This window comes from Phaethon aethereus, assembly GCF_964289735.1.
Source record: "Phaethon aethereus genome assembly, chromosome: 4".
NCBI lineage: Eukaryota > Metazoa > Chordata > Aves > Phaethontiformes > Phaethontidae > Phaethon > Phaethon aethereus.
In genome coordinates, this window is record NC_138578.1 from 3,574,522 (window position 1) to 3,600,246 (window position 25,725).

Consider the following 25,725-nt stretch of genomic DNA (forward strand, 5'->3'; position numbering starts at 1 on the left):
TTCTTCATCCCATTTACGTCACCGCGTTGTCACCTCTTAGTTTTCAGAACTATCATGTGTGGTTTAAGTTTTCTTCATATTTATATTCAGAAATATAAGTGGGGTTTTTAGTATTTAATTTTGCAAGAAACTTTATTGTAAGAAGAAAAACCACAATACGTCATCGCCATGTACTTCAACAATTTGTCTTAACCCAAGGGTCACTTGATAGTGGCAATAAACAAATATCAGACAAAGACACTAAAAGGCTTAGTTTTGTATGGAAAAAAAAGGGCTGGGGAGGGGGATGAATTTGTGAAAACTTTGACCAAAACGCAGAAGGGGAGGTGACCTCTTTCTTTCAAAACAGCATTGGCTTGTAGAGCCAGCTTGTTTGTAAATTAAGAGAATAACCACATCTTCACAGGCTTCACAAATGATTTCCATGAATGTCTGACACTGATAACAAATGACTGTTGTATGTCTTCCCCAAAATACTCGCTGTGACTGTGATTGCAGCTCTAATTACGGCATAACAGATGCAGTGTTGTATAGCACCCGCCGCCTTCAAGATTTGTAGCTCCCTTTACTTTTACATGAGTTATTTCTCTTTTTAGTGTAGAATTTACTACTGCTAGCAGTAACAAAGAGGTCACTCTTAAAGTAAAAAAAAAAAAAAAGAAATTCAGATTGTTACACTGCTCACATTGTTTTTGTGCTGCAGATGTTGGTTGTGTTAGCAGCCAGCACGATTGTGGGAGAGTGTATTCATGCCTCGTTGGGTCCTTTGCACTTTCTCCAACCTCTCCTCTGCTAAGTAAGCAGTTCAAGTGACTTTTTTCTTTTGTTCCTCAGCCTTTGCTACTGTTTGAGAAGAAGGGCAAGTTACTTGGCTGTTTTGTTCAGTTGTAAGTGGAACAGTATTTTCTTTTCTTTTTATCATACTCACCAGAAGAAGAATGCATTTGCAATTCTCACGTGCATTTACATGTGAATGTTGCTGTGTTATCCTTTCAAAACAGGGAGGAGGTGATTTATTTTAATACTAGAAACTATCGCCTTATGCTGTGCCAATCATGCTGCTGCTGTCTGTTTTAATACCGCCAGTGAATCTTTTCTTCAACGTTACAGTTGAGGCCAAATGTGTTTTGGGATGGGGGGGGGGGTGTGCGTCTGAGCAGCACCTCGGGCCGCAGGGACGTTGGGGTGCCCGGGAAGGGCTGGGTATTCCTTCCCTGACCATGGCCAGGCGGGGAGAAGCACTGGTGCCTTCTCGGGCGCTGTTCCGTCCTTTCTGAGGAAGGAGGGCACAACCCGTTCGTGGCAGAAATACTTTCTGCCCCGAGTCTCTTTTCTCCATGCATCTATTCATTTTTTTTGGTTCCTCTTATTAAGTTTAGCAAATTACAAACCTCTGCTCAACAAGTGTGCAGGGCCAGGGCAAGCCTAACACGCAATACTCATTTTCTGGCAGGTGAAATAGAAGCGTGCAGTTTGCCTTTTTCAACAAGGCTTTATTATGTGGTATTTGTTTTGTTTTTTTCTTTTTTCTCTTCGAGAGCTCATTTTGAGTGCGGAGAGAACAACTGGTGCCACACTGGCCCAGGTTGCCGAGAGAGGTGGTAGATGCCCCATCCCTGGTTCAAGGTCAGGTTGGGTACAGCAACCTGATGCGGTGGAAGATGACTCTGCTTATGGCGGGGGCTTGGACTGCAAGAGCTGTGGAAGGGAGCTTTCAACTGGCCCGTCCTGGGATTCTAAGGAGAGGGTGGACGAAGGAAAAAAAGAAAAAAAAAAAAAAACCACCCACACAAAAACCCCAAACGAAAACAACAAGAAATAGTTAAGGATTGAGTGTTCAGTGCCATCATTCCGTGATTCCAGCACCCCCCCTGCCGCCGGAGCGGGGCCCGGGAGCGGCCGGGCTGATCCCCCGCCGCTCTCCGAGAGGCTCCGCGCCGCCGCCCCGCCCCGGTAACGGCGCTGCGCCCGCCCCCGGCCGCCCCCACCCCCTGCGGCCGGTACCACCCTGGGCCGGGGCTGGAGGGGCTGCTCCATGGCAGGGCTGAGGCGCCGGTGCGGCCGCTCGTCAGGATGAACGAGGAGGTAGCCCAGAAGAGCGACGGCGGGGAGAGGTGCAACGGTGGCCAGCAGAGGAGGAAGAGACCCAGAAAGGTGCGGCCGGGGCCGCGGGCGAGCCGAGCTGAGCTGGGTTTTGATGGCTGGTGGGGGCGGCTGGCTCAGTAGCCAAGCTGCTGGCTAGTCCACGAGCCGAGGGGGTGCTCCCGGTCTGGCCGTGGAAAATTCGCTGCAGCTGAACGGCGTGGCGAAGCAGAGCTTTGGTGGGTTTTTGGTTTTGTGTATGGCTTTTTTTTGTTTGTGGGTGGGTTTTTTGGTGTGTGTGTTTTAATTTTTTTTTTTCTTTTTAAATTAATTTCTGTAAGCAGCCGGCTGTCTTGGGGAGATGAAGTTGGTTGCGTTAGGCAGGGGGTTTCCCTGGACTCCCCGTGAGAGAGGGGGCAGTTTGTTTTGACAGAAGAGATGCAAAATCTGCCCGTCGTGGCATTGACTTGTGTGCTTTTGCCTTTTTTTTTTTTTTCTTTCAAGCGACACAGACACAGGTTTATAAACCTTCCGTTTACTTTGCCAGCGATGTTTCTTAGGAGATCGGGTTATAAAAAATCGTAGAGATACATGCTGCCGGCTTTTGTACTGTCTGTGGTCATTCAGTGATACTAATGAAAAATAATTGGGTAAAAATGTGAATTATCCAGCCACACCCAGTTTCCGGGGCACTTTCTCTGTGTGTCCAGTCTGTCTTTGATAAATGGTTGATTTGCAAGGTGTAGCGTGCCCACTGCTTCAACCCCTGCTTCAGGTAATTTCTTTTTAATGGCTTTAATTGCAAGCAACTATTTATTTCTGTTTGGTTTTTCCCTCTCCTTTAAGAGGAAAGATGTCGGTGGTTCTGCATAATTATGAGACAAACTGGTTTACAGTTACCCCCCCCCAAGTCTTAATTGGTATAATGTGAGTGACCCCACTGAAATGCGTGGGACCGCTTGCAGGATGAGCAATTACTCCAATGTGAGGAAGAATTTAATCCATACAAAGTATATTCAGTGATGGCTTCTTCAGTCCCTCGTTTTGCATAGAATTTGCATGTTAACCAACATTGTATCTGAGCAAGGCAAATTGCTACAAATGGAACTAATATATAGAGCTGTAAAGAGACACCTATTCAGGGACTTCTGCGAAGGTTTTCACCTGGTGAAGAAAAGCTGTTTTGCAATAGGTGACACTGTTGGGCCCCATTTTATCACGGAGGGAAGATTCTGTACGTGTAACCATAAGGGTGTGAGATAATCCAGTCGAAGCAAGAAATTGAACAAAAACATCCTCACCCCACCCCGTTGTGCTTGGAATATCGCCTGGATCTCCACACAGCGGGGGATTTTATATAGCACGTTGGCCTTGTATTTAAGCACAACCGAGCAGCAGAGGGAATATTTGCTTCGTCTCATCTCTGAATTTGAAAGGTTTATTTGTGTGGGTATGTAAATCCATATGAGGAAGCAAAAATCAAATGATCAGGTACATGCCCAGTGCTTTCATTTGACTCTTGGATAACCTGGGAGCAATATCATTCTAGGGGAGAGGTTTTGAAGGTCTAAGAAATCAAAGTGGATGTTTCCATCTCTCTTTTTAATCCATGCAGACGTGGTTTCATGTTTTGCTATTGTTTTCTGAGTAAAGGGGCCCAGAGCCTTTCAAGGTTGAAACACAAGTATATGCCACTGCTGCCAAACGAATGCTTAGAAAGCATTTCTTACATGAGGAGTCTCCATATTCAGAGTCTTCCAACAGCTGATGCAGCTTCACTTTTCAAAGATCTAATAAATGTTTGGGAATTTTTTGAAGTTATCTTTTACAACTAGAAAACGTTAATTGGCCATTTCCAGCTGACAAATGTAAACCAAAAAATTGTTAATTGGTTGATTTGGATGTAATAGATGTCGGTGCCTCAGGTCTGGTATCAGATTAGGTTTCCTGAAGCTTTACCCTTAGCGGCTTCCTGAAGAGATACAGCTCCAGGCTTTAATATTCCTTTTTCAGTTAGAACAATAGTTTTCTTAAAGATAGAGGGTTTTTTTTGATGAGAGACAGACACCCTGGAACAGCTGAGAGTACAAGAATTCCAGTTCGAATTCCTCTGCATTTTGCCTAGGTAGGCGCAATTTCTTTCAGGAACAGAGATGGAAGTGCCATGTGCAAGAGCTCCAAAATAAAAAGTAATGGTAGCCTGTTTTCCAGGTCCCGAACTACTTTTGCTGAAGGAAGCTGCATTGCACCAGCCAACGTGCCCTCTATCTGTTCTGTGGAAGTTGATCCCTTTTGTGTGGATAATTAAATATTAATTGAGCCAGATGAGTTTCATCTATGTATTGGGAGAGACAGAGTGAAATGCATCTCGGGTACAGCATTCAGCTGGATCTTCTATATTCCTGGAGGGTGCCCTAGCTAGGGAAGCGATAGACTGTTTTCTCTAATTTTCAGCAGAACCCCAGGTTTTTTTGTGTGCACGCGCGTTAAAATGAAAAAGCTTCATCCCCCTAGTACAGGATGGGAAAAACTGAATTTTTTTTGTAAAATGGAAAAAAATGACTACCCACCCCACCCAAAACCAGGTTTAATCCTTGTGGCGATGTTTGTGGCTTTGTGCATTCTGGCGAGTCTGTGAGCTGCTTCAATAGTTTTGCAAATCCAGCGGTAGGGTTGCATCCAGTTTGGCTGTGGTGCTCTGCCTCCACATGATAACTGGGATATGGTGGAATTTGTATTCCCGAGGAAAAAATCGTGTTAAATTTCTGTCTTGGTCCAGTTCTAGTGTCCGAGGGCATAGGATGGTTCTGCTGGAGGCAGAAGGGAACAGAACGGCCTCGTTCTGCTGCTGGTGTAACTGCATGGAAACCCGGTGAGAGCAGCACTTGGTGTGCATTGGTCCTCTCGTCTTGGTAGCTGATGTACCACTTGTGTTGAAGGAGTAGCGTAGCAAGTGAATATGAATTCATAATACATTAGTTCTTTGAGGCCTCCTTCTGTATTTTGCTCAAGCGTATTGTGAAGTGTCCAAGTACCAAATTCCTATAATTCCTCGCAAGGATGTTGTTTTCATTACAGAGAGCTTCAGATGAAAAACGACTGCTATTGATCATCACGTAGAAAATGAAGCCTATTCCTATATCTAGTATTAAAAGTACCGATGGCAGATGAGGTTCCAGAAACCACAGGTTCTTAATCCAGTGATCATAAAGCACACGCTGTTGATGGCTTGATGCGCAAATAATCCCTTTTAGCTTATTGCAGAATTCCCATCTTGTCACTTGTATCGCTCATTCTTGAAGAGAAGTTAAAAGTTTTGGAGTCAGGCTTATACTATAAAAGCCTTGGAGGAAGTTGTAATGCTGATTTAAAGGAAAATAAATGAGGCTTCTTTGCCCTAACCTAAGCATCATCTCCTATTTTAGATGTACCTATGAAAAAAATTAAATTGGATGCACTAGTAAGGTACTTCCAGTGGAAGTTGTATATTTGCTAACAGAATCATTACGGTGTATGAGCTAATGCTGTTAATTACTTTTGATTACTTAAAGCTAGTCACTCCATGCATAAAGTAATTGAGACCCATTTTGTAATACAAGCACCGTGTTGGACACTGATGTTCAAAACAAGAATGTACAGAAAGCGTGCAGAGGGGGAGCGCTGGAAGAGAGAGCCTGACTTAGGCAAAAACTAGGAGAGCCTGGCTTTAGTGTACTAAAGCAAAAGGCTATCTGAGGGGAAAAGGAGATGAGGCTCTTCAGCCTTCTAATAGGTTTAATCATGGAAAGAGTCAAAAGAAACTTGATTAATTATGAATCAGATGTGATTTCTCTAATGTATCACTGGATACAACTGGAGGAGGTCCCTCTTGCACGCATGTTCCTGTGTTTTCACCTGTGTCATTTACGGTGCTGTAATAATATTACACAACAGTTTAATTGATGGTACATGTGGCCATTTAAGTCTTCTAAAAATGTTTGTTTACCTGGTTCTTTCACTCTTCTAGCTACCAAATTTACTGGAAAATTGAATGCCGACAGAAGAAAAATTTGAACCAGTGTCCACCTCTCCCTAAAAATCTGTATGGGGGCTTGTATGACAGCAGTTCCAATCTGCTGGATAGTGTTTCCTATAAATTGCCTTCATTTCACACTTGCAAAGTCCCATTTAACCTTCTCTAGTTGCTGCTATTTCCCTCACTACGCCATTATTACTGGTGACAAACAAATAGCTGTGGCAACGCTGCTCTTTGCTGTACTGTTTGATCTGACCGAGATGAAACCAGAGTATGTCTCCTCTTCCAAGAGAGATCACATGCGCTAGCTTTAGAAGAAAGAAGGTTTTCCTTCAGACAGTACACAGTAAACTGAACAGGCAGAAAGAGCTAATGAGGAAAACCACAGCCGTTTCTTTCATTCAGGACTGATATCTAAAATGCTTTATCACAAAGCAAAAGTGGTAGTTATAAGTTAACCCAATTTGTTGGTGTTCGATATTGTTGATTTTACTGGTAACGTAGCTTGTGTAAGTCTGGAAGGTTTTATTCTTCTTTCAGCTGAACCAGCTTTAGAGAACTGGAACTGCCTTGCTTTCAGTTGAGTTAATCCAATTTACATGCAAGTAAGCAAGGAGACCAATGGCTCTAGGATATGCCCTGGAAAGAAGAGAATAGATGGAGAAAAAGACAAACTTATTTTTAGGTCATGGAGGTGAGAGACAGGTGTCTGAAGAGACTGTTAAGGATCAAACCAGACGTATTCCCAAATGTCTGCGCTACGTTTCAACGTGGTTTGCACTGTCACAAATCTGATGCAACTCCACTGATACTCCTTCATTACTGAGATTAGGTTTTGCTTGTTCCCTTTGCCTTTTCTTCCTATCATAAGGCTTCCAGCACATGTTGTGCCAGATATAAAACTAACATCAGAGCTACAAATGCTTTGATGTATTTTTTTTTCCTTCTCTCCTCTGTTCCCTCTAGCTTTAGTTGCTATGTGTCATGGTAACAAAACAAAAATGATACGTATTTATCCCACTGTGAGGTAAAGCACCTTACCTCTATGTTGCTAGTTGCCACCGAGCAACCATCGCTTTGACGATTGCATCAGCACAATGCGCTGTGCTTCTCTCACGGCAGCCCCGTGGTGGTTGACACTCTGGAGAAATAATTTCCATTTACTTACAGCAATGAGGAAAAATCATGACAGGCAATATAGCTGAACATCTGGACTACAGCTTTTTGTGTTGTGGTCGTTTTTCTAGCATTGTAAAATGTGTGAGACAGCGTACGTGATGCTGGCCGCACGGCTGAGCCTGGCTTTCCCATATCTTTATGTTCTAGTGTAGCAGGATCACTTCGGGCATTATTGTACTCTGTTGTATTGATGGAATAAGCAACGAACGAGTCTTAGAACTGACACAACTACTTACGAGGTTATACTTCTTCATTGTGGGCTTTAAAGTTAATATATATTGCTTTTAAAAATGTTGTATTTTTAATACGGTAATACGAATCTACGAAGGGATGGAGTTACTTTAGTGTATTAGCAGATTTGTGCAAGTGCTTTGTGTCACAGATGAAATACCGTGAGGATAACAAGGAGGAAATCATTTGGATAAGAGTGGTAAATTTTATACAGAACCGTGTGACGTGTTGAGCTTGCATCTGCCTGCCGCGCGTCCTGGGCTCCCGATTCACAGTCTTAGGATTCACAGTCCTTGCTTATTTTCACCAATGTTTGGCAAACATCAGTTGAGTCAGAGAAGCCAGTCCCTTTTTCCCCAGGCAGCTTCCCTTTCTGCTTGCAGGATGCCTGGGGCTGTCGAGTATTGCGCGTATTATATCGCATTTGCGCATCTCGCAACCTTATCACGCGTTCCTGCAGGCCAAGAGTGACAGAGGCCGAGCTGGGCTTTCAGGCAGCAGCCTAAAGCTGTCTGGGGACACCGGGGTCCATGCTGGAGGCAGCCACGTGCTCTCTTTCTGCCTCCCCTCCTGCTGGTTATGCTGTGGTGTGCGTATGACAGAAAAGCATCTGGGTTAAGGCTTTTGGCAACAAGAGAAGTCGGTAAGATGGCCTGATACTCACAAATATATCTGTAGCGAGCTTGCTGTTTGGTTTTCTGCAGATTTGTTTGATCTTGTTTTGCTTTTTAAAAATCTTACCTACTGTGCCAATGCTGGACCATTTCTCTCTTCAGGCAGTCTCTATTCTGCAAGATGTGTACATGAGGCCTGGCTGTTCACAGAATCATAGAACAGCTTGGTTTGGAAGGGACCTTTTAAAGTTCTAGTCCAACGCCCCTGCCCTGAGCTGGGGCATCTTCAACTGGATCAGGCTGCTCAGAGCCCCATCCAAGCTGACCTGGCATGTTCCCAGGGATGGGGCATCTACTACCTCTCTGGACAACCTGGGCCAGGGTTTCACCACCCTCATTATGAACAATTTCTTCCTTGTACCTAGTCTAAATCTGCCCTCTTTTAGTTTAAAAGCATTACCCTTTGTCCTATCAGAACAGGCCCTGCCAAAAAGTCTGTCCCCATCTTTCCTGTAGCCCCCTTCAAGCCCTGGCAGCTGCAGGAAGGTCTCCCCGGAGCCTTCTCTGCTCTGGGCTGAACCCCCCCCCAGCTCTCCCAGCCTGTCCTCCCAGCAGAGCTGTTCCAGCCCTCGGAGCACTTTTGTGGCCTCCTCTGGCCCCGCTCCAACAGGTCCAAGAGGTTCATCTGGCTCGAGCAGCAGTCTGGGGGTGTATCGGCAACCTCTTGTGGTCTCTACATCTCTTACCTGCCTCTCCTCGCCAGAGATGCCATGTTTTGCGCAGCTCCGTGTCCCTGCCTCTGCTGGGCATGCGGTGTTGGTGCTTTAGGTGGCGTTTCTGGCTGGGAAAGTTCTTCCACTCTGCAGATCGGGAGACTGACATATGCATCACGTAGATATTTAGGCTAGACGCTGGGAGCCCCACGGCTCTGAAATGCAGGGAACAGAGGGAGGCCAAGAAAATAAGATGGCTGGGGGCTTTTGCATCCTCATTTATTTGCAGGAGTTAATTATTTCAAAATCTTTCCTAGCTGATTAAGTGGCTTGCTTTTGTCTTGGTGACAGAAAATGCTGAGCTGAAGGTTTCAACTTAGCATTACTATTCCTATGTTGTGGAGGAATAGTTCAGTATTTCCGTACTTAATTTTCAATAGAAATTTGCTGTACTTTTACTCATTCAGTGTGAAGCTAGTCATTTTGTATTTTCTCATTTGTTTCCGCTTGATTTCATTGTACTGTGGCACCAAATACAGGAGGGGAGAAAAATTTTAAAAAAGTAGATAGAGATGGCCCAGTGTTCAAGCTTCCCTCAAAGTAGTTTCTAAAATCGCATGAGAGAGGCAGTAAATTGCTTCAGGTCACTTTTTTGGTGAACAATTCATAGTTGAAAATGCATGTAATTAATTTTCAGATTCGTCTTTCTCTCTTAAGTGTGATTTTGAAGGATGGAGATGTCGTATTACGTCTTTGCCTTTGAAACCAAAAGGCAGCGTATCTTTAGAGGCATTGCAAGTCAAATGTGTGGGCATCGATCAGTCTTTGCCAAGCCTCCTTGAAATAAAAATCTTCCTTGAGCACCCAGCAATTTGGGGAGTAAAGGTAGGTGCCTACCTATATTATCTCCCCTTTTCTGTGGCTGCATCCAGCTAGCCTGCAGTTGGGTTACATGCAGGTAAACCATTTGTAACCTACTTGTATTTTCTCTCAGTTGAGCTCACACACACAAAAATCTAGTGCGTGAATGAAGAGTTTTCTGGAGAATAGGATCGGCTCCGAAGGACACGATAGAGGAAATGGCAGTAATTGCAGTTTGAAATGATTTTCTAGGTTAAACAGTGTATAGGTTTCTGCTACAGGCTAAGTATTTCAGAAGCGATCGGTTCCTTTTACTTGTTTCAGCCGGTCTTGGATAGCATGCGTTTATATTATGCTGTAGTGCTGGGTCTGAGCAAACAGAGGGTAGGGATTTCAACTGGCACCAGGAATGCACAGATTCCTGCAACAACTGAGCTTCATCATCGGTTAAAGCTGCTAATTGTTCCACTACTAATCTGTCTTTATCAGGCAGTGTTTGAAGTGTGTGTTGACATAGTTGAGGCAGGCAGTGAAGAACACTGGTGATAGTTCTGAAATACTTAAAAAGGAGTGTGAACTGATGGGGTTTATACACAATTTATACTCTTCCATAGAAGATACGACTGTGAACCTTGTTTGCCTCTTACTGTGTTAAAAATTGTGCCGCTTTCCTGTGACCAAAAGACTCTGGTAGTCCCTCTTTTTTTAACGTTGTAAATATCTAATACATCTGGCAGCTTTCAATACCAGAGAGCAGATGTCAATGTATAAATGTCAAGAAACAGTGGCAGTTATTCATCGTGCAAACCATTAGAAACCTGATGTGACCATTCTGGTAGATATGTTGCTATGATCCAATCAAAAAAAGTGAATGAATAGGCATAAACATCGGGAGAAGCAGGCTATGGGTTGTGTATGTATGTATGTGGGTATGTGTCGTTACGCCGTATCGCAGCCTGTTTGTGCGTGTTTTTCTCCCGATGCGTGGCAGCTGAACACAGTGGGCCATAGTCTCTGCTGGACGTCAGCGTGGGTTTGTTAAAGCCAGCGCGGGCTCCGCCAGCTTGCATCAGCTGAGGATCTGGCCTCTCGTTGCCATGTACCTATGCAACAGAGCAGAGCGGGGTGGATATCAGGAAACAGAAGCGCTGGAATGGGCACAGATTTTCCGATCAAGCTATGAATCATGCTCATTAGCTTTGAAACGCTGAAGAAAGATGCTTTATGAGCTGGCATTTCCATTTGCACTTTAACTGCTTTACTCACGCTGAAGAAGGAGCGATGACTACAGCAGTCGCAAAAACAAGTGAAAGAGAGAGATGGGAAATCCATTTTGTGCCTTGTCTAAAGGTCGCTGCCCTGCCAAAGACTTACTGCTCCGGTTAGAGATCACGGCCTCCCATTCAGCCACTGGAACTACTGGCTTTGTGTTATTTTGTGTGAAACGCAAGTTAAGTGGATTAAGTGTAGAGTTGAGTTACACGTTTCCTTTGGTGCACCTCAAAGCTGGGGAGGAAGGGCGTGAGCATCCTCCCCCCGTACCTTGTGCTCCCCGCCTGAAAGGCAAGCGCAGCCTTTGTTGTTACATTTATTTTTAATTAACCGCTTGCGATGGTGCGGAAGGTGTTTTCGAAAGAAGCCCTGGCACTCGCAGAGCTTGCAGTCACCGTGGCTGTGTTTGGAGGTATAAGCGTGTGGGGGCTTATGGTTAATTACATTTGATGCTGTGTGTGTGTAGCCGCCTCTCTTCTCCCCCGGTCATAAGCATAACTGCTTTTTTTCACAGCAACATCACCAACAGAAGCAGCAGGCGATGGCTTTCAATTGTGAAACAGCTGCCGTGAACTCATTATGCACTAATGTATACTTCAAGATGCAAGATTGTTCCTTTGCAGTGTAAGCTTAGGAGTGTGGCCCATTAGAAATATAGTTGACAGCAATTAGGGTAGTGACGTAGAACACGCTTTTCCTAGAAATCACTGTTACAAACCAGTTGCTATATCTGAACAGAAATAATATAGTCTGGCTCATACTTAAACAAGAGTTACATGAATGGTATCCCAATTTTTTTAGTGAATGAGCAAAAAAATCCTGATGGAAATCTTTACTGCACAATGTAGCTTCATCCAAACGGAAACCAGATACATGTAACTAAAAAACCAATCACTAAAGGAAAGTGGTACATAAAATAAATAAAAGATACCTTTTCTCTCAATGTAATCAAAGTGGCAAAGATACGGTTACAAACCGGTCGCATGTGAGTTAGTGAAGCTTTATGCGTCGGGTATTGATGCTGGAGACCAGAGTTAATGGATCATTCATGTGGGTAAGTGACGTTTGGACTGGGACTTTTGCTTGTTTTCTCCCATCCGTCCTCTTGGGAGGATTAATGTGATGATGAAATTTTAATCGTTATTTTTTCCTGAAGGAGGGAACAAACGGTTAACCTTTTGTTGAAACTTTCGGAGAAAATAAATGTAGTTGATCTCTCCAAAATAGAAGCCCTCGTTAATACAGAGGGACACCGAACGCTTTGGTTTGGGATGCTTTCCAGTCTCCAAAGTCCATAATGCAGCTGTGGCATTTGCAATCTTGTTTACAAATAAGTTCTGAAACCAATGGGACTACAGGTTTGTGCTTCCGTCTTCCCAGCCTGAGGCTACAGTTTGACAAGTGGCGTAAGATGACGCTGCCCCGGTTGAATCGGGCATGGCTTGTCCTTCCTGAGAACCAGAGGAAGAAGTGATGTGGGTTTGAGCTCTCCTCATCCCTTCTGTAGAGGAGACAGGATGGGAAGGGATGGAAATGAGCACCTGGGTGGGGAGAGAAGGTGGAGCTGTTTCTTGTGTGAGAGTTTCAGTGATTGACTAGATCATAGGAGAGAAAATTCTGGATCTTTTTCACAATTATGTACTTCTAAAAAAAACTTTATTGCATGCAGTAGGAAAAGCACATAATTATTTACTGCATTTTTCTGTCTAAAATGTGATTTGTAGCAGTGCAAATGAAGTAAGAGTGTGATTGACATTACTGTAACGCATGGCTCAACCAAGTGAGATCGGGCTGCCATTCTAATATTGGTGATATTAATATGTGGTTGTTTTCTCAAATAGCGTTTTTCATCATTGCAGCTAATGTGCTTTGTAAAGTAAAACCGGTATTACCGCCTCGTGCTGCAGTCAGTTGCTTTGCAGAGGCTTGCGCAGGGCGGCCTCAGGCGCAAGGCTGAGAACCCACTGATCCTCAGTTCAAGGGCCTTCATTCCCCACACTCCCTCTTTTTCAAACCCTGCCTCTTCTCTTTACTCTCTGTGCCTTGTGTTTTTCACCTGAGGACCTTCTGAGCCCAAAGTCTTTTCTCAGAGATAACACCAAGCATTCGGGGACTCGTTCTGATTGATTTTTAACATGAATATCTTGAGATGTGCCCTGGAAAGCATTCGGACAAAACCCACGACTCGGTTTTAGAGCCTGAGTCAGAGCTTGGTGAAGTTAATGGAAGGATTTCCATTGACTTCAGTAATTTTACTGCCTTCAGTAATTTTGACTGCCTTTTAATGGCTTTGAGATGCAGCCTATCAGGAATGAGTTGAATATTTCCTTGTTTATCCTTGACGTTTATGGCATGTAGCTACATTAATAGCTGAGTTACGGCTAATTTTCAATACACTTAGAGCTTGGATTGATAAATTCTGGGGCCAAGCCTTTAACCCTTCTCTGGAAAAATTTTCCGTGTTACTTAGTAAAATTATCTGGATGGTTTTATTGTAGTAGTAATGACGACCATTAGTATATTTTGATGTTTGTGGAAAACATATAACACCATCAGTCCATTTCCCAGCTTGTGCCATAAAATTCAACAAACAGATACCTGTAGAAAGGTACAGATACTCATCTTACTGAAGCCTGTCAATGTACCATTAAAATCGAAAAGCAATGCTCAGCTATGACCTACGCACGCCGCAGCAGTAAGGATTGAATAAGTCCATCGTGTATCGCTTCAAAGTGGTGAAATGTATGGGTGGATTCTTTATTCTAGGTGGCATTAAAACAATTTCTTCTGGAGAGAGCTGATTATTTTCACTGATTTTTAAGAACAACCCATCAAATAGCAACTTTCGCTTCCAAACTGCCTATCATCAGGTTTGAGTTTCACTTCATGCCTTTGTCAAAGACCCGGGGATGTATTTCCCCTGCTTTAGCCCATAGTGAAGCGTACCTCGGTGTTCTGTCACATGTGGGACTGAAGCGTCTTGCTCCTTTTTAAAGACATTATTAAATTTGTGAGATACAGCTGTCACAGAATTTTACTGAAAGTTGCCAGAGCTCTGGTTAATGGTTTGTAAGAAGAAAGCTGGAATTGGACTCCAACAAGCACATTGATTAGCTGAGCCATTATTTTGCTGGAAGTTCAGTTCTTTTGTTGCCTTGGTGTAGTATTGTCGTCTTAATTATTGGCATTGCGGTCAATAGGTGAACAATTAATTTTTCCAGCAGTAAGGAAAGTCTGTATAAATTTGTAACGAACACTAAGATAAAGATTAGCATGATGTGGTAACTTTAAAAACAGCATGAATGAAATAAGAGTGGAAACATGCAGGGATGTGGCGGTAAACACTAGAAACAACTGGGACAAGAAAATAAAGGTTCAAAACCCCCTTGTTACTCTATTGGTAATGCAGCAAAATGGAAAAATGTACTATTGAAGTCCAGGCCAGAAGGATTGTGCTATGAAAGCCCACTGCAAAGATCACTTGGCCTCAAAAGACCCTACATCCATCGACCAGAGGATGGCACAAGAGCTGCTGCAAATCCTACCTGCTGTTCCTTTTCCTGTTAGCCTGCCAAGAAGAGACAGCTACACTTCTAGACACAAAAAACCCCAACAACACCCCCCCCAAACCAAAACCAAACCCAAAACCGAAACCCAAAAAACCCACAGACAACAAGCAGCAATGCTTTGACTTAGATTTATGGGAGCTAAAGTAAGCAAGATTCTTACCACCCTGTGACAACTGTTCGACATGTAATGAGTCTAAAAGATCTCACCAAAGCTTGTTCACTGTCACTGGTAAAGAACAACTCCAGAAGGGGTGAGAAATCAGCAGCTGCCCTCCCTTGTCCTCTGTGTTGCAGGTGATGCTCTCCAGAGTTCTCTGCAGGCCCACCTTGGCACTTGTGAAGATGCGAGTGTAAGACTGCAAGTGAATGTGATTTACTCATTCTTATATACAGAATGAGTATAAGTGCAAAAATCAACTTAAAGGTCTTTAAAATAAATATCAGGTTCCCACTTTGTAACCCGCAGAGTTCTGTTTTCAGTGTTTCCTACAAGCATCCCAGCATTGTTGGAAATATGGATGAATTTCTGGAAAATCGGGCTGCGTGATTGTTTCTGAAATACGAACTGAGGTACCTGTTTATAGTGCCTGAATTTGAAAATTCTAATGCTGCCCTGTTAGGTCAGACGAAGCCCCGGTCCTCAGAAAGGCTTAGTGTGACTGCTTTGCGGAGTTTGTTTCCCACAGTCAGAAGGTGACCTCAGCAAAACTGTTACGCCGTTCTGCATTGCTGCAAGCCTTCATCACAGTTTTTGCTGTACAGATATTGCAGTCCTAAGGGTGATCTGAAATGTAATGCCCCAAGAACAACGGGGGGGGGCACATTAATAGCGAGAATCTTTTGCAACAGCTTCATTTATGACAGATTTCATTTTAAGAAAGACACTGAGCTTCTCGCATTGCAAGAGTAACATCAAGGGATATGGATGATGTTATTGGGTGCTTGTGCTAAAGGAGAATAGGACTGAACTCTTTTTTTTTTTTCGTAGCTCTGACCTGTTTTCCTGTGATTGGTATCCAGAATTTCGGTCTCGCATTGCCTGCCGTTGAGTAGTGGGAAGGGCCAATGCCGTGTGAAGGCGGTTGTTAGTACTTAGATGAGCGTGGAGGTTTCGAGTTCTAGAGCTGCGCCGGGGGCTGCATTTGCAGAGTGAGGTTCTGATGCGGAAGAATTGGAAAGAAAATTCCAGGTGTGGAAAACCCTTACAAATAATGGCAGGGATTATTTGGGGGCAGTGGTACCCAGTGTAAGGAACGAAAAACTCTCCTAGGTAAATGAATTAGTGTACCGGTAACTTACAAATGAGTAAATTCTTATTCTGGAGAGGATGCCACCGTTTATGAATTTTGCTTGTATGCCAAAACTCACTCTGCAGTCTTTGTTTTTAGAGCACCAGAGAGAGTAAATGTTTCAGTGTGTTTCAAAAAAATTCTCAAGATCTTAGCAGGAAATGTCAAAGTACGTTCCCTTCCCTCTTTCAAATTTCTTTTTAGAAAGTATTGTTTCATTTTTGGTCTCATGAATGCAATTATAAATATTTGTTCTGTTACTCATAGGTATTGCTGAACAAAATTTTAATATTCCATTTTAATTAAATTTTGTCTTGCAAAACATTTCAGAACAGAGGTGAAAGAAACGTATTTTCTTTACGTTGATCTCGTTCAGCATCTGTTAAAAGTTGACAAAAATCTTGAGGTTTGGCCGCAAAGTAGGTTCAAATGATTGCTGCAGACCTTTGTCCACTCCAGCCATGCAACGTGTCACTCCACGTACTACTCAGTGAATTTTTTTCTTGGGTTGTTAAATGCCTTCAGTGTATCTGTCTGCTCAAATAAAGAAATATTTCTTCAGCAGTTCTAAATAAAGAAGTGTTTCAGTAGTCTCTGGGAATTTATGAACTGCAGAGGTTTCACGATCGGATTGCCGGCACGTAATATAATTTCAGTGAAATAAAACGGAGACCCACAGAAGAAAAAATTATGGAAATAATTTTAGGGAAATAACTTGAAAACCAAAAAGAAATAACTCTTGGAAGAGAATTCATTTTGTTTCTAAATAATGTGGTGTTTTTGTCAGCAACTCTCTGTTCTTTAGATGTCATTTGGAAAAAAAGATTTATCGGCCTCTTTCCTTCATCTCTTCTCCTGATATTTTTAAAGAATATGCCTAAAATCTTTGTCTCGTTTGACTAGGCTGCTAGCCCAGTATTTAGTTCAGAATTTATTCAAGCTTTTGTCCATGTGCCAGTTGCCCTGTTACCCCCGTGTGGGTGCCGGGCTCCTGAGAGCAGGTGGTAGTGGTCTGGGCATTGGCAACCGCACGGCCAAGACTAACGAGCAGCAGCTCCACCACCCGTCAGTGGCTTCTCCGCTCATCTTTTCAGTCCTTAGTAGGAGGTTCCCTTGCCCCGCCTCTTCCCCAGCCTTTTCGAAGATGACCTTTATAAATGTGAGATCTCTGCCAATTTCCACGTTTTTGATGCCGTGTGGTGTGCGTTTCTAGACAGATCGTGGAGTCTTATGTCATTCCTGGTAAGCACTCTGGTTGTGAAGGGTTCAGCATTCATTCTAAGCAGCAGAGACGTAACATTTAGACGCTACCCGTAATTGTTCTTTAGTGATCTCGATGTATACAGAAACAACATTAAAACTATTAGCAGTATTAAGTCATTTGGTTTGTATAATGGATGTGTCTCTGGCAATGCTGTAATGTTAAAGATTTCCTCTTAAAACAAGATGTAGGTACTTTCCATTTTGCAATAGTTACAATAACGGGGGAAGTGCCAAGGAGACAGAACAGTGTGACTTCTTTTTTCTTCTGTTTTTCTTTCTTTCTTTTTTTCTTACTTAGTTTCACTCAGTCTCTAAAATGGGGGATTGATCTAATAGGATGCTGAGTGCTTGCTTTCCCACTGAGAATACTAAGTCGTGGATTGGTTTTCAGACATATTTTGGGGTAAGAGCTTAATTGCCCATGTCCCTCTTGGCATGTATCTCAATTTTTCATAGAAAGCTATGAGCTTCCAGCAGGGAACAAAAGAGCTCTTGGGTTTCGGGGACATGAGCAAATAGGGTATTGAAAACGTATGTGTGGTTTCTCTCACCTTTTCAAGGCTTCAGAGTTAACCTTTCATGCAGGACAAATTGCAGAGCGCTCACAGCTGGTAGGGCAGTGCCTGTAGCTACAAATATTGTGAAGAAGTGTCTTTTATTATCCTGAACAGCTAGTGCAGAACGGACAGAAGAATGCTGCAGACTGTCACAGGTAAGACCACCTCTCATTCACTGCCGTGCTGTTACAGGGATAGCCTTTGAGTAATTTTACATCTGTAATGTTCTGGCTAATTATCAGAATTTATGTTCTGTTGCGATTATATATGAACCCCCCCCCTCCCCCCCGCCTCATTTTGTTGGATTTGCTATTGTTTGAGTAGAAGTCAATAGAAATAGAACTTCTTTGATTGGGACGTTCCCAATCAGCTCTGTCTATAACCCCTTTGACTATATATACAGGTAAAACACTAGGACATCTGTGCTTCCATGTTTAGTCTTAACTTTTTTTGCTGAGTCTGGGTAGAACAGCCTTGCCATCTTGGCAGTAAGGACTTGGCTGAAGCAGAGATGCTCGTGAGTTGCATTTGAAGGGAATCTGACAGATAAGGCTGAACCAGATGATTGATGACTTCCTCAGAGTTTGATTTTTGGAAGTAATTTCATTTTGACACTGGAAATAGGAACTCGCTGTTGGAATCTGCAGGGCTGAGAAGGGTGGAACGCGGGAAGAATGACTAGTGCTCAAGAGATGTTATAGAAAAGGGAGGAAAGGTACTAGTGCAAAATATCAGATCATGCAGTTGTGGCCTAATGAAATTTTCTGTTACAGCCTTGCATCTTGATGTTTTTGAAGTCAAAGGTGAGAAGGACCTTAGTGTGATATAGCTGGTGGCAGGATAAAGACGAGCCACATATTTGGTGTAGGCATAAAAAGGCAAGTCTATGATAATATGGTCTTTACAGTAGATGGTGAATGTCAGTAGTGTTGTACAAAACACTGCTGTCATCTCACCTGCAACAATATGCAAAGCTTTATAACCCAGACTTTACAGAGATGATGCCAAATTGGAACAGGGTGGAGAAGGCCATTGAGGATGCTTGGCGAAAGGAGCCTATTTAGTAAGAGATTAAAATGTTGGCACAGACAGTAAATGGATATAAAATTTGTGATTAAGTTTAAGCCTGAAGTTACACTGCTTGTAGCCATCTGAGTAATGAGCTTTTGGAGGAACTCTGGGCCAAGAGAGTAGGGGCAAGTAAGTTCGCTATTTTAGCATGGACTTAAATAAACATATGGCTAGGAGTGGATGATGTGTTGCTTTTGCAACATCAGGAGGCTGGACCTGAGGACCAAAGACACCCTGTGCATGTGAAGTCAGAGATCTTCTGGGAACAAATAGATTGGAGCAGATCTCCCTAATTCATTGATGTTTGTTGAGTCTGGGTAGCATCAAAAGGAAATGTTTTTATAGGTCGACCACTTGAGATAAAGGCCTTAATCCATGCCATAATCCAATACAGTTGACATCTTCCTGCCCTACCTTTGCTGATATTTTTGCTTGACAGGATATACTTTCCAGTCTGTTTTGTTTTGTTTTGCTTTCCTCAGAAATCCTTTCGCAAGAGATTTGGGTTTTTTTTTTTTTTTTTTTACTTCGAGGGTCAAAGTTGCCTGTACTTTATCCCCTGTTTGGCTGTTTTTTACATTGAGATATACTAGTAGCATTTGAAACACATTCCTACTGCACTGGTTGTTTTCTAGGCCCAACCACTCCCTAACACTTAGTCCTGCTTCTCTCTGCAAAAAGCCTGCTCAGATGTACTTTAACAGAGTACTTGCATTTCTGTCACAGATCTGCAAAATCCAGTCTTCACAGGCCTAAAAAGTGAAGTTCCAATCACCATAGTTCTGGAAAGTCTGTCGTCTTAAGTTTTTTAGAAATTATATAGGCTCTCACTTTTTCTATTGAGTGCTTTGCTGTGGATTTTGCTATGCAGGAGGGAAAAACTGGAGTGAATAGAAAAAAATCAAGTGAAGCTGGCTTCATTTGTGTAGAGTCCTAAAACCACGTACCTCTTGCGTGACACTCTCGGCTGTTGTGATGCTGGTGGCCATTGCTTTGTTCTCCATGCCTGCCAAGGCCAGGCCGGCTCCAGAAAATCTCCTCAGAAAAGAGGGATCGTATCATCTGTATTGATCCAAGTGCATGTTTTCCTGCATTTGGCCTTATGTTTCGAGTGGTTGTTTGGACAGTATTCAGAATAATACCGCTTGCTGGTTTTCAAAGTCCCTTTCTCCTTCTGTTGAGAAGAGGTGGCTGTGTCTGGGGCAGGTCTAGAGTTTCAGGTCCTCCATGATGAGCGATATCATTTCAATAGTGCTCGATTAAATCAGGCGGTGGTTTTGATGTGGTGATTTGCCAAACAGGGCAAATAGCATTAAAAAAGAGGAAGGCTATAAAACAGCATGATCTTTTATATCTTTTGGTATTTAATGAGTCAATGGTTTGAAATGTGTCTAATTCTCTCTCGGGGTCACTAGTTTTCTGTATTTCTGTACTGCAGCTAGGAAGATGTTATTGTTCAGAGTAGGTTAGGCATGACTTTTCAGCTTCTTACCATCTATTCTCTATTTGCATTTATGTATTAATTTGAAACCCTATATATATATATTTAACTCTCATGGTTTACATTAAAAAAAAAAAAGTAATTAATATTTAAAAGCCCTAGGAGGCTTTTCAGAAGGGTTTGTATAAGTTTAGCTACAGTTATTTAACTATTCCCTGGTAGCTCACTCGGTACACGTTTGTGTATGTCACCTTGGAAATGTGTTGTTGAAGATGCTGAGAATATTAAGTAAGGGTAACCTGTTAATCACGCCAAGTCTGAAGGAGATTGTGTCCCTGAGACTTTTCTTAAATCCCAGGCCGCAAACTTCTCATTCCCTTTGGTAAAATGGTATTTAAGTGATTTTGCTATGCTGTTTTAGCATGAGTAATGGTGTTTTTAAAGTGTATCTCGGGAGATAAACTCTATTATTTGATAATAGGTTTCATAGTGAGCTATGAACATGCTGCTTCTGGTTGTTATTTGCAGACAAGAAGCAGAAGGATTGATTTTTGGATAGCTGTAACGGAAGTTAGAAATAAGGGAGACCAAGAACTCTTGAGAAATAACTAACAGCTTTCCTAAAAAATACGTATTTAGTGGGGACGGCGGGGGTGCGTGTGGTGTTTTCCTGTAGGTGATTTAGTTCAGGAGATTCCTGCAGCTCACCTACTTTGGGGTCTTGTGCCCCTTAACACCATTGTTGTAAAATATGTGCGGTGTACTTCCGCATAAATGTCCAAACCATGTATCAAGCCTTCCAAAGGGTGCCAAAAAGGAAGCAGTGTCTTCATTACCAAGGTGAAGAAGTCAGTGACAGAGCCTGGGGTCATGGCTTAGCAAAATGTTGAGTTTTAGTCTTAGCTTGAAAACTCATCAGGGGTACAAGTAACTGGAAGCAGCTTTGGAAGTGGAATTCGAACGATCTCAGTCTGATCAACCTCATTCAATTAATCCCAACGGTGGTGGTCTTCAAAACTGTATGCTTTTCGCAGGGGAAGAGACTTCCAGGAGTGTCATAAAGCCAGAATCATGCCCACACGTATGACTATTTCCTAAACCCCGTGACCGGCAAACAGAGAATGAATCTCCGCTTGGAATGGACGGCCCGGGAAATTTCATTGCTTTCTGCTTGTGCCTGGTTATGGTAGCTGTGATGAGCACGATCAGTTCTATTCACAGCCTCAGAGAATAGCTCCTAGATTTAGGGTGAAAAAGCCTTTTCCCACACAGTGTCAAAAGGTACTGCCATCAGTAGCTCTCTGATGAAGCCTCAAGGTGCTTATTTGCTCTTAGAACTTACTTTGGGAATAGCGGCATACGATGACGTTGTATTTGGTCTCATTTTGCATTCCCTGGACACTGGAAGATACATTTGCTTTGCTACCCTGTGACAACTCCTGAGGTGTGGGCTGTTGTAGAAGAGAAAACATATTATTTTTGCTCGTAAGCAAAAAGATGCGCATTTTATTGCTTCTGGGAAAAAAGGATGAAGTTTAGGGTGATAAATATTCAAGTTAAGGCTTTATGATTACTAATTACTAGGAAGAGCAGTTAAATAAATCTCAGTGACAGGTATGAAAAACTTACACAGCGCGTGGCATGACTGTTCTTTGTCAAGAAAGACTGTTGCTGAGCTCAGTAAGAATTTTGCGTAAATAAAAAAAAAGTAAAGGATCAAGTCTGAAATCTAAGTATGAGCATATTAATGCAAATTTGAAATCCAGTTTAGACATCTTTGTAAAACAACAAATCATGTTCCGTGAACTTTAGACCATTGCTGTACAGCAAAATTGGCTTCCTTCTCCAAACGTGTTTTCAAATATGGTGTCCTCACAAACCTAAGTTACTAGCAGACTTTGGAAGCATGCTAGAGAAATATAGGGGGAAATAGTGCAAATGGAGCATCCAAAAGGGAGCAGTTCACAATATTTCTGTTACAGAAATTAGTAAATAATTCACTAATAGAAAATAATTAGTTCTACTAAGAAGAGTTACTGTGCAAAGGTAGACATTCAGAGCAAGTTCTGTCACAACCAGGGCTCGAAACAACACTCCTCGAAGTCAAGCCTCCACTTAATGAATTACAAGTTTCTTTTGCTTCCCCCATAGTACCCGGCTGCATGTGGTTGTTATCGCCACGTGATGTAAAGGTTTGTAGTTCTGTAAAGATTGGCTGGTTTGGATGAGTGGCGACCATGTGGGTTCAACCCATTTGCGTGCATGTATTTCACAGAGGTGCGTGGGTGTGGTTTTTATCTTAAATTTTAACTTGGGAGCATAGTGATTATGGTGGAATATTGCTTGCTATAGGCAAAAACTTTTATTGCTGTGAACAAGGCGTTGTTTTCTACACATGACAAATAAAAGCATGAAATGCAGAAGGGAAAAACCAGCAGAAAGAGCTGCTATGTGGTCAGAATGGGCATTGGTGAGCTCTAAAATTCAAAACCATCTTGGCAATGTAGGAAAACACGACATGGGAAAGTGTAACTCCAAGGGAAAAAAACATTAACTTTCAAAGAGGTAGTTAAGACAAATAGAGAACACTCACTAAGAGGAACTGGTTTGAGTGAGAGCTGGAGAACACTTCTGAGAAGAGCAGCGATTTCAAAGGCTGTGGTCTCATAGAAAATTCACGTCTGAGTAGGAAGGATTTATAATTATGAACAAGAAAGGTAAATGGTCTTTTATGGTGGTCTGAATGGAAGTCCCAGTCCTGATACAGAAGGGTGTTCAGTTCTTCTACAGCTTTATATACTTCTGCCGGTGTAGTTGTTAAGATTATTTTGTCTCTGTGAAGTCTATGTGGATCCATGTCAATGTCAGCACCTCTGAACATGAAGTCTAGACAGCCCTAATTTTTGAAGGGGTGGAAAATAATTTGTCAAGAAGTGCAGTGGAGAGGAGATTATAAGAGTGTGTACTAGTGTAAGCTACTTCGTACTGGATTTAGCATCTGACACCTTTCTCCAGTGTGTATAGCACGTGAGATGCACCAAGATGCTGTGTGCATTGGCAGTGGGATGGAAATAGGGCTGAGGAATAAATCCAGATACTGCACCTTAGTTTGTATCTTAGGTCTCCATTTCTCCTTCCCTTAATAACACACCATTGTAATGTTAATATTAAAGGTATAACTTTGTAGCGGAAGATTTTTGTGTATCTTCAGTCTTACCTGCAAGTTCTTAAATCCACACTTTGCTTTCACTGCGGTGATGTCCAGGGGGGATGTTCCCATCTGCTCCCACTGGGGAGCACGGTTACTGGTAGGTCCTAGGGATGTCGGACATCAGTCCCAGCCTCGGTGCTCTGGCACCATTGAGCACTGCTTAAAACATCCTTCATGTTATTATGAAAGCATGTGCTTCTATTTTTTCAGATACTATCTTTAAAAAGATATAATAGTGATAGTAGGTTACTGCCCAAACACTACCAATTACAGCTAGAAGGTAATGATCACCTTGTGGTTCTGAGCAGTAAATATTTTGGCAAAATATTAATGGAAAATCAAATAATTTTGTTTTTTTTAGAAATGACAATGAAAGAGCCCTTAAAAGAAGCTGTTTTCCTATGACTTGCTATGCGCAGTGTCTAACATCGTTGCGTATCAAATCCACTGTGAATTTACAGCCTGGCAGGCAATCTAGCTTGCAAATGAATTTAATTACTGGCAGCAGACTACTGTTTGGACAGATCTGATTGAACTCGGTTGGAGCTGAAGATGCTCACCTTCAGTGCAGGCAGCTGGACTCGGTTGGAGCTGAAGATGCTCACCTTCAGTGCAGGCAGCTGGCACGTGCCCTGGCCGGGAGGAGCTCTGCCGTGCTGAGGCAGAAGCGCGTGTGGGGAGGGCTTGTTTCTTCCTTGTTTTGTTTGTACTCCTTAACGTGAACATTGGCAAAACGTCAAAGATACAGCGCTCTTGCCCGCGCCGGGCGCAGATTCCTGCCCGCAGATTCTGCCGTCGCTTTCCCGCATCGCTGTGAGCTGCTTTGTGGGAAATGCTGTGTCTGTGGGGCTACTGCCTACTGCCTGTGGGTAGCCGGCTGAGGCATTCTGGCTTTTAAAGAAGCGTGTCTCTGCTGCAACTTTTACATGAACGTGAATAATACCAACTACATGGCCTACTGAAGAAATTAGAAAGCATTTTAATAGCATGAACAGTGTTCTCCACTCGGTTGGCAAGAAACAATTTTGTATAATTTGACTGAAGTGTTATTTAAACCTCATTTTTCAGATTAGGAAGACCCACTGTATCACTAGGCTTTTTACAACAGTAACCTATTGCAGACTAATGAACCTCTGCAGCTGGCTTTGTTACACCCTCTGCGTGCCAACAAAGGAACCAGAATATCTTAACAAAATGATTGTTGATTTTTATGCTGAAGGACAAAAGCCGCTTCAGATGGTACCAAAATTCACCTGAATTTCACAGAATACAATAGTTGATGTAGGAGAGACACCAGTCCCTGTTTGCAATCCATGTAACACAGAACTGTTAATGTTCTGACTGGAAATAACGGAGGGAAAAAAAAAAGAAATGTTAAAATTAATTTCATCCTTTTTCTTATCTATGATAATTTCTGTGTTGTATGTTAATTTTCTTGAAACAAGCGTCCAAATCAAAGGCAAATCATCGTAACGAAGATGTACGGTGGAATTACCATATCTGCAGCAGGCTTAGGATTTTTTCCTCTGATTATTTTCAGAGGAAGGCTTTTAATGTAAAACCAGGCAATGCTTTTGAAGAGACAAATGGAGTAAAAAAATATGTATGTTCTGTATTTGTGTTTGAAATATCAACTAATAAAATTAATAGATGACTGCATAAACATCACCAATTAGGGCAGAATAATATATGAAATGTGTATCAGGGGAAGGGTGTCAGTCTAGAGCCATATTTCTGTATCATCTCTACTGGCAGAAAACCAGAACAACTCCCCTGAGATCGGTAGAATTATTGATTGATGTATGCTTGCTTTAAAGAAACTTTTTTGTCTAATTTTGCCCACTTCTGATTTTTGAGGTGTAAACCAGCATCAGAGAAGTAGCTGTGACAGACCTGTAGAAGGTCTCGAGAAATCGCCTTATGGACTCAAGTTTTTGGCAGTATGATGAATAGCTTAAGGCAGAGCTGATTCCATCCCCTCCTCTTCTACCTGGTGGAGCTCCCCACCTGTGTTCTGCCTTCCAAGCTGATGAATTTGTGCAGGCTCGTAGTTTTTACTGAGGCTCTCCCCGTGGTTTCTGACACAGAGCCTGTTCAGCCTTGAATTCGGGCTCATAAATTACAGGGGGGATCCCTGTCCAGGATTACAAAACCATATTCCAAGTAAGCGTATGGTACAATACATGTTTTCTGAGTATTAATGTCCATTGCTGCTGCCGTTGAGTAATTCCAACTGCTTTGAAATAGCTTCCTTCAACAGCGGCACAATTTGAAGGCTGCTGTTTTTGCCCAGAAAAATCCTCTGTTGTAGGTCTTCACGTTCATTAAGAAGTCCTCAAGGTGTGCACCGGTCGCAT

The 25,725-nt window shown here is 42.6% G+C and overlaps 1 protein-coding gene across 1 annotated transcript in view; it reads left to right on the top strand.

Annotated features, from left to right (window-relative positions):
• Positions 1-991: 991 nt before the first annotated feature.
• ANK2 (ankyrin 2) overlaps positions 992-25,725 on the top strand; it is a gene marked incomplete at its 3' end in the record, with an annotated part of 250,813 nt that continues 226,079 nt past the window's right edge. The window contains exon 1 of the mRNA XM_081999639.1: positions 992-2,154. Within this exon, the coding sequence (XP_081855765.1) occupies positions 2,074-2,154 (81 nt within the window). The 5' untranslated portion in view covers positions 992-2,073. The remainder of the gene's footprint in view (positions 2,155-25,725) is intronic.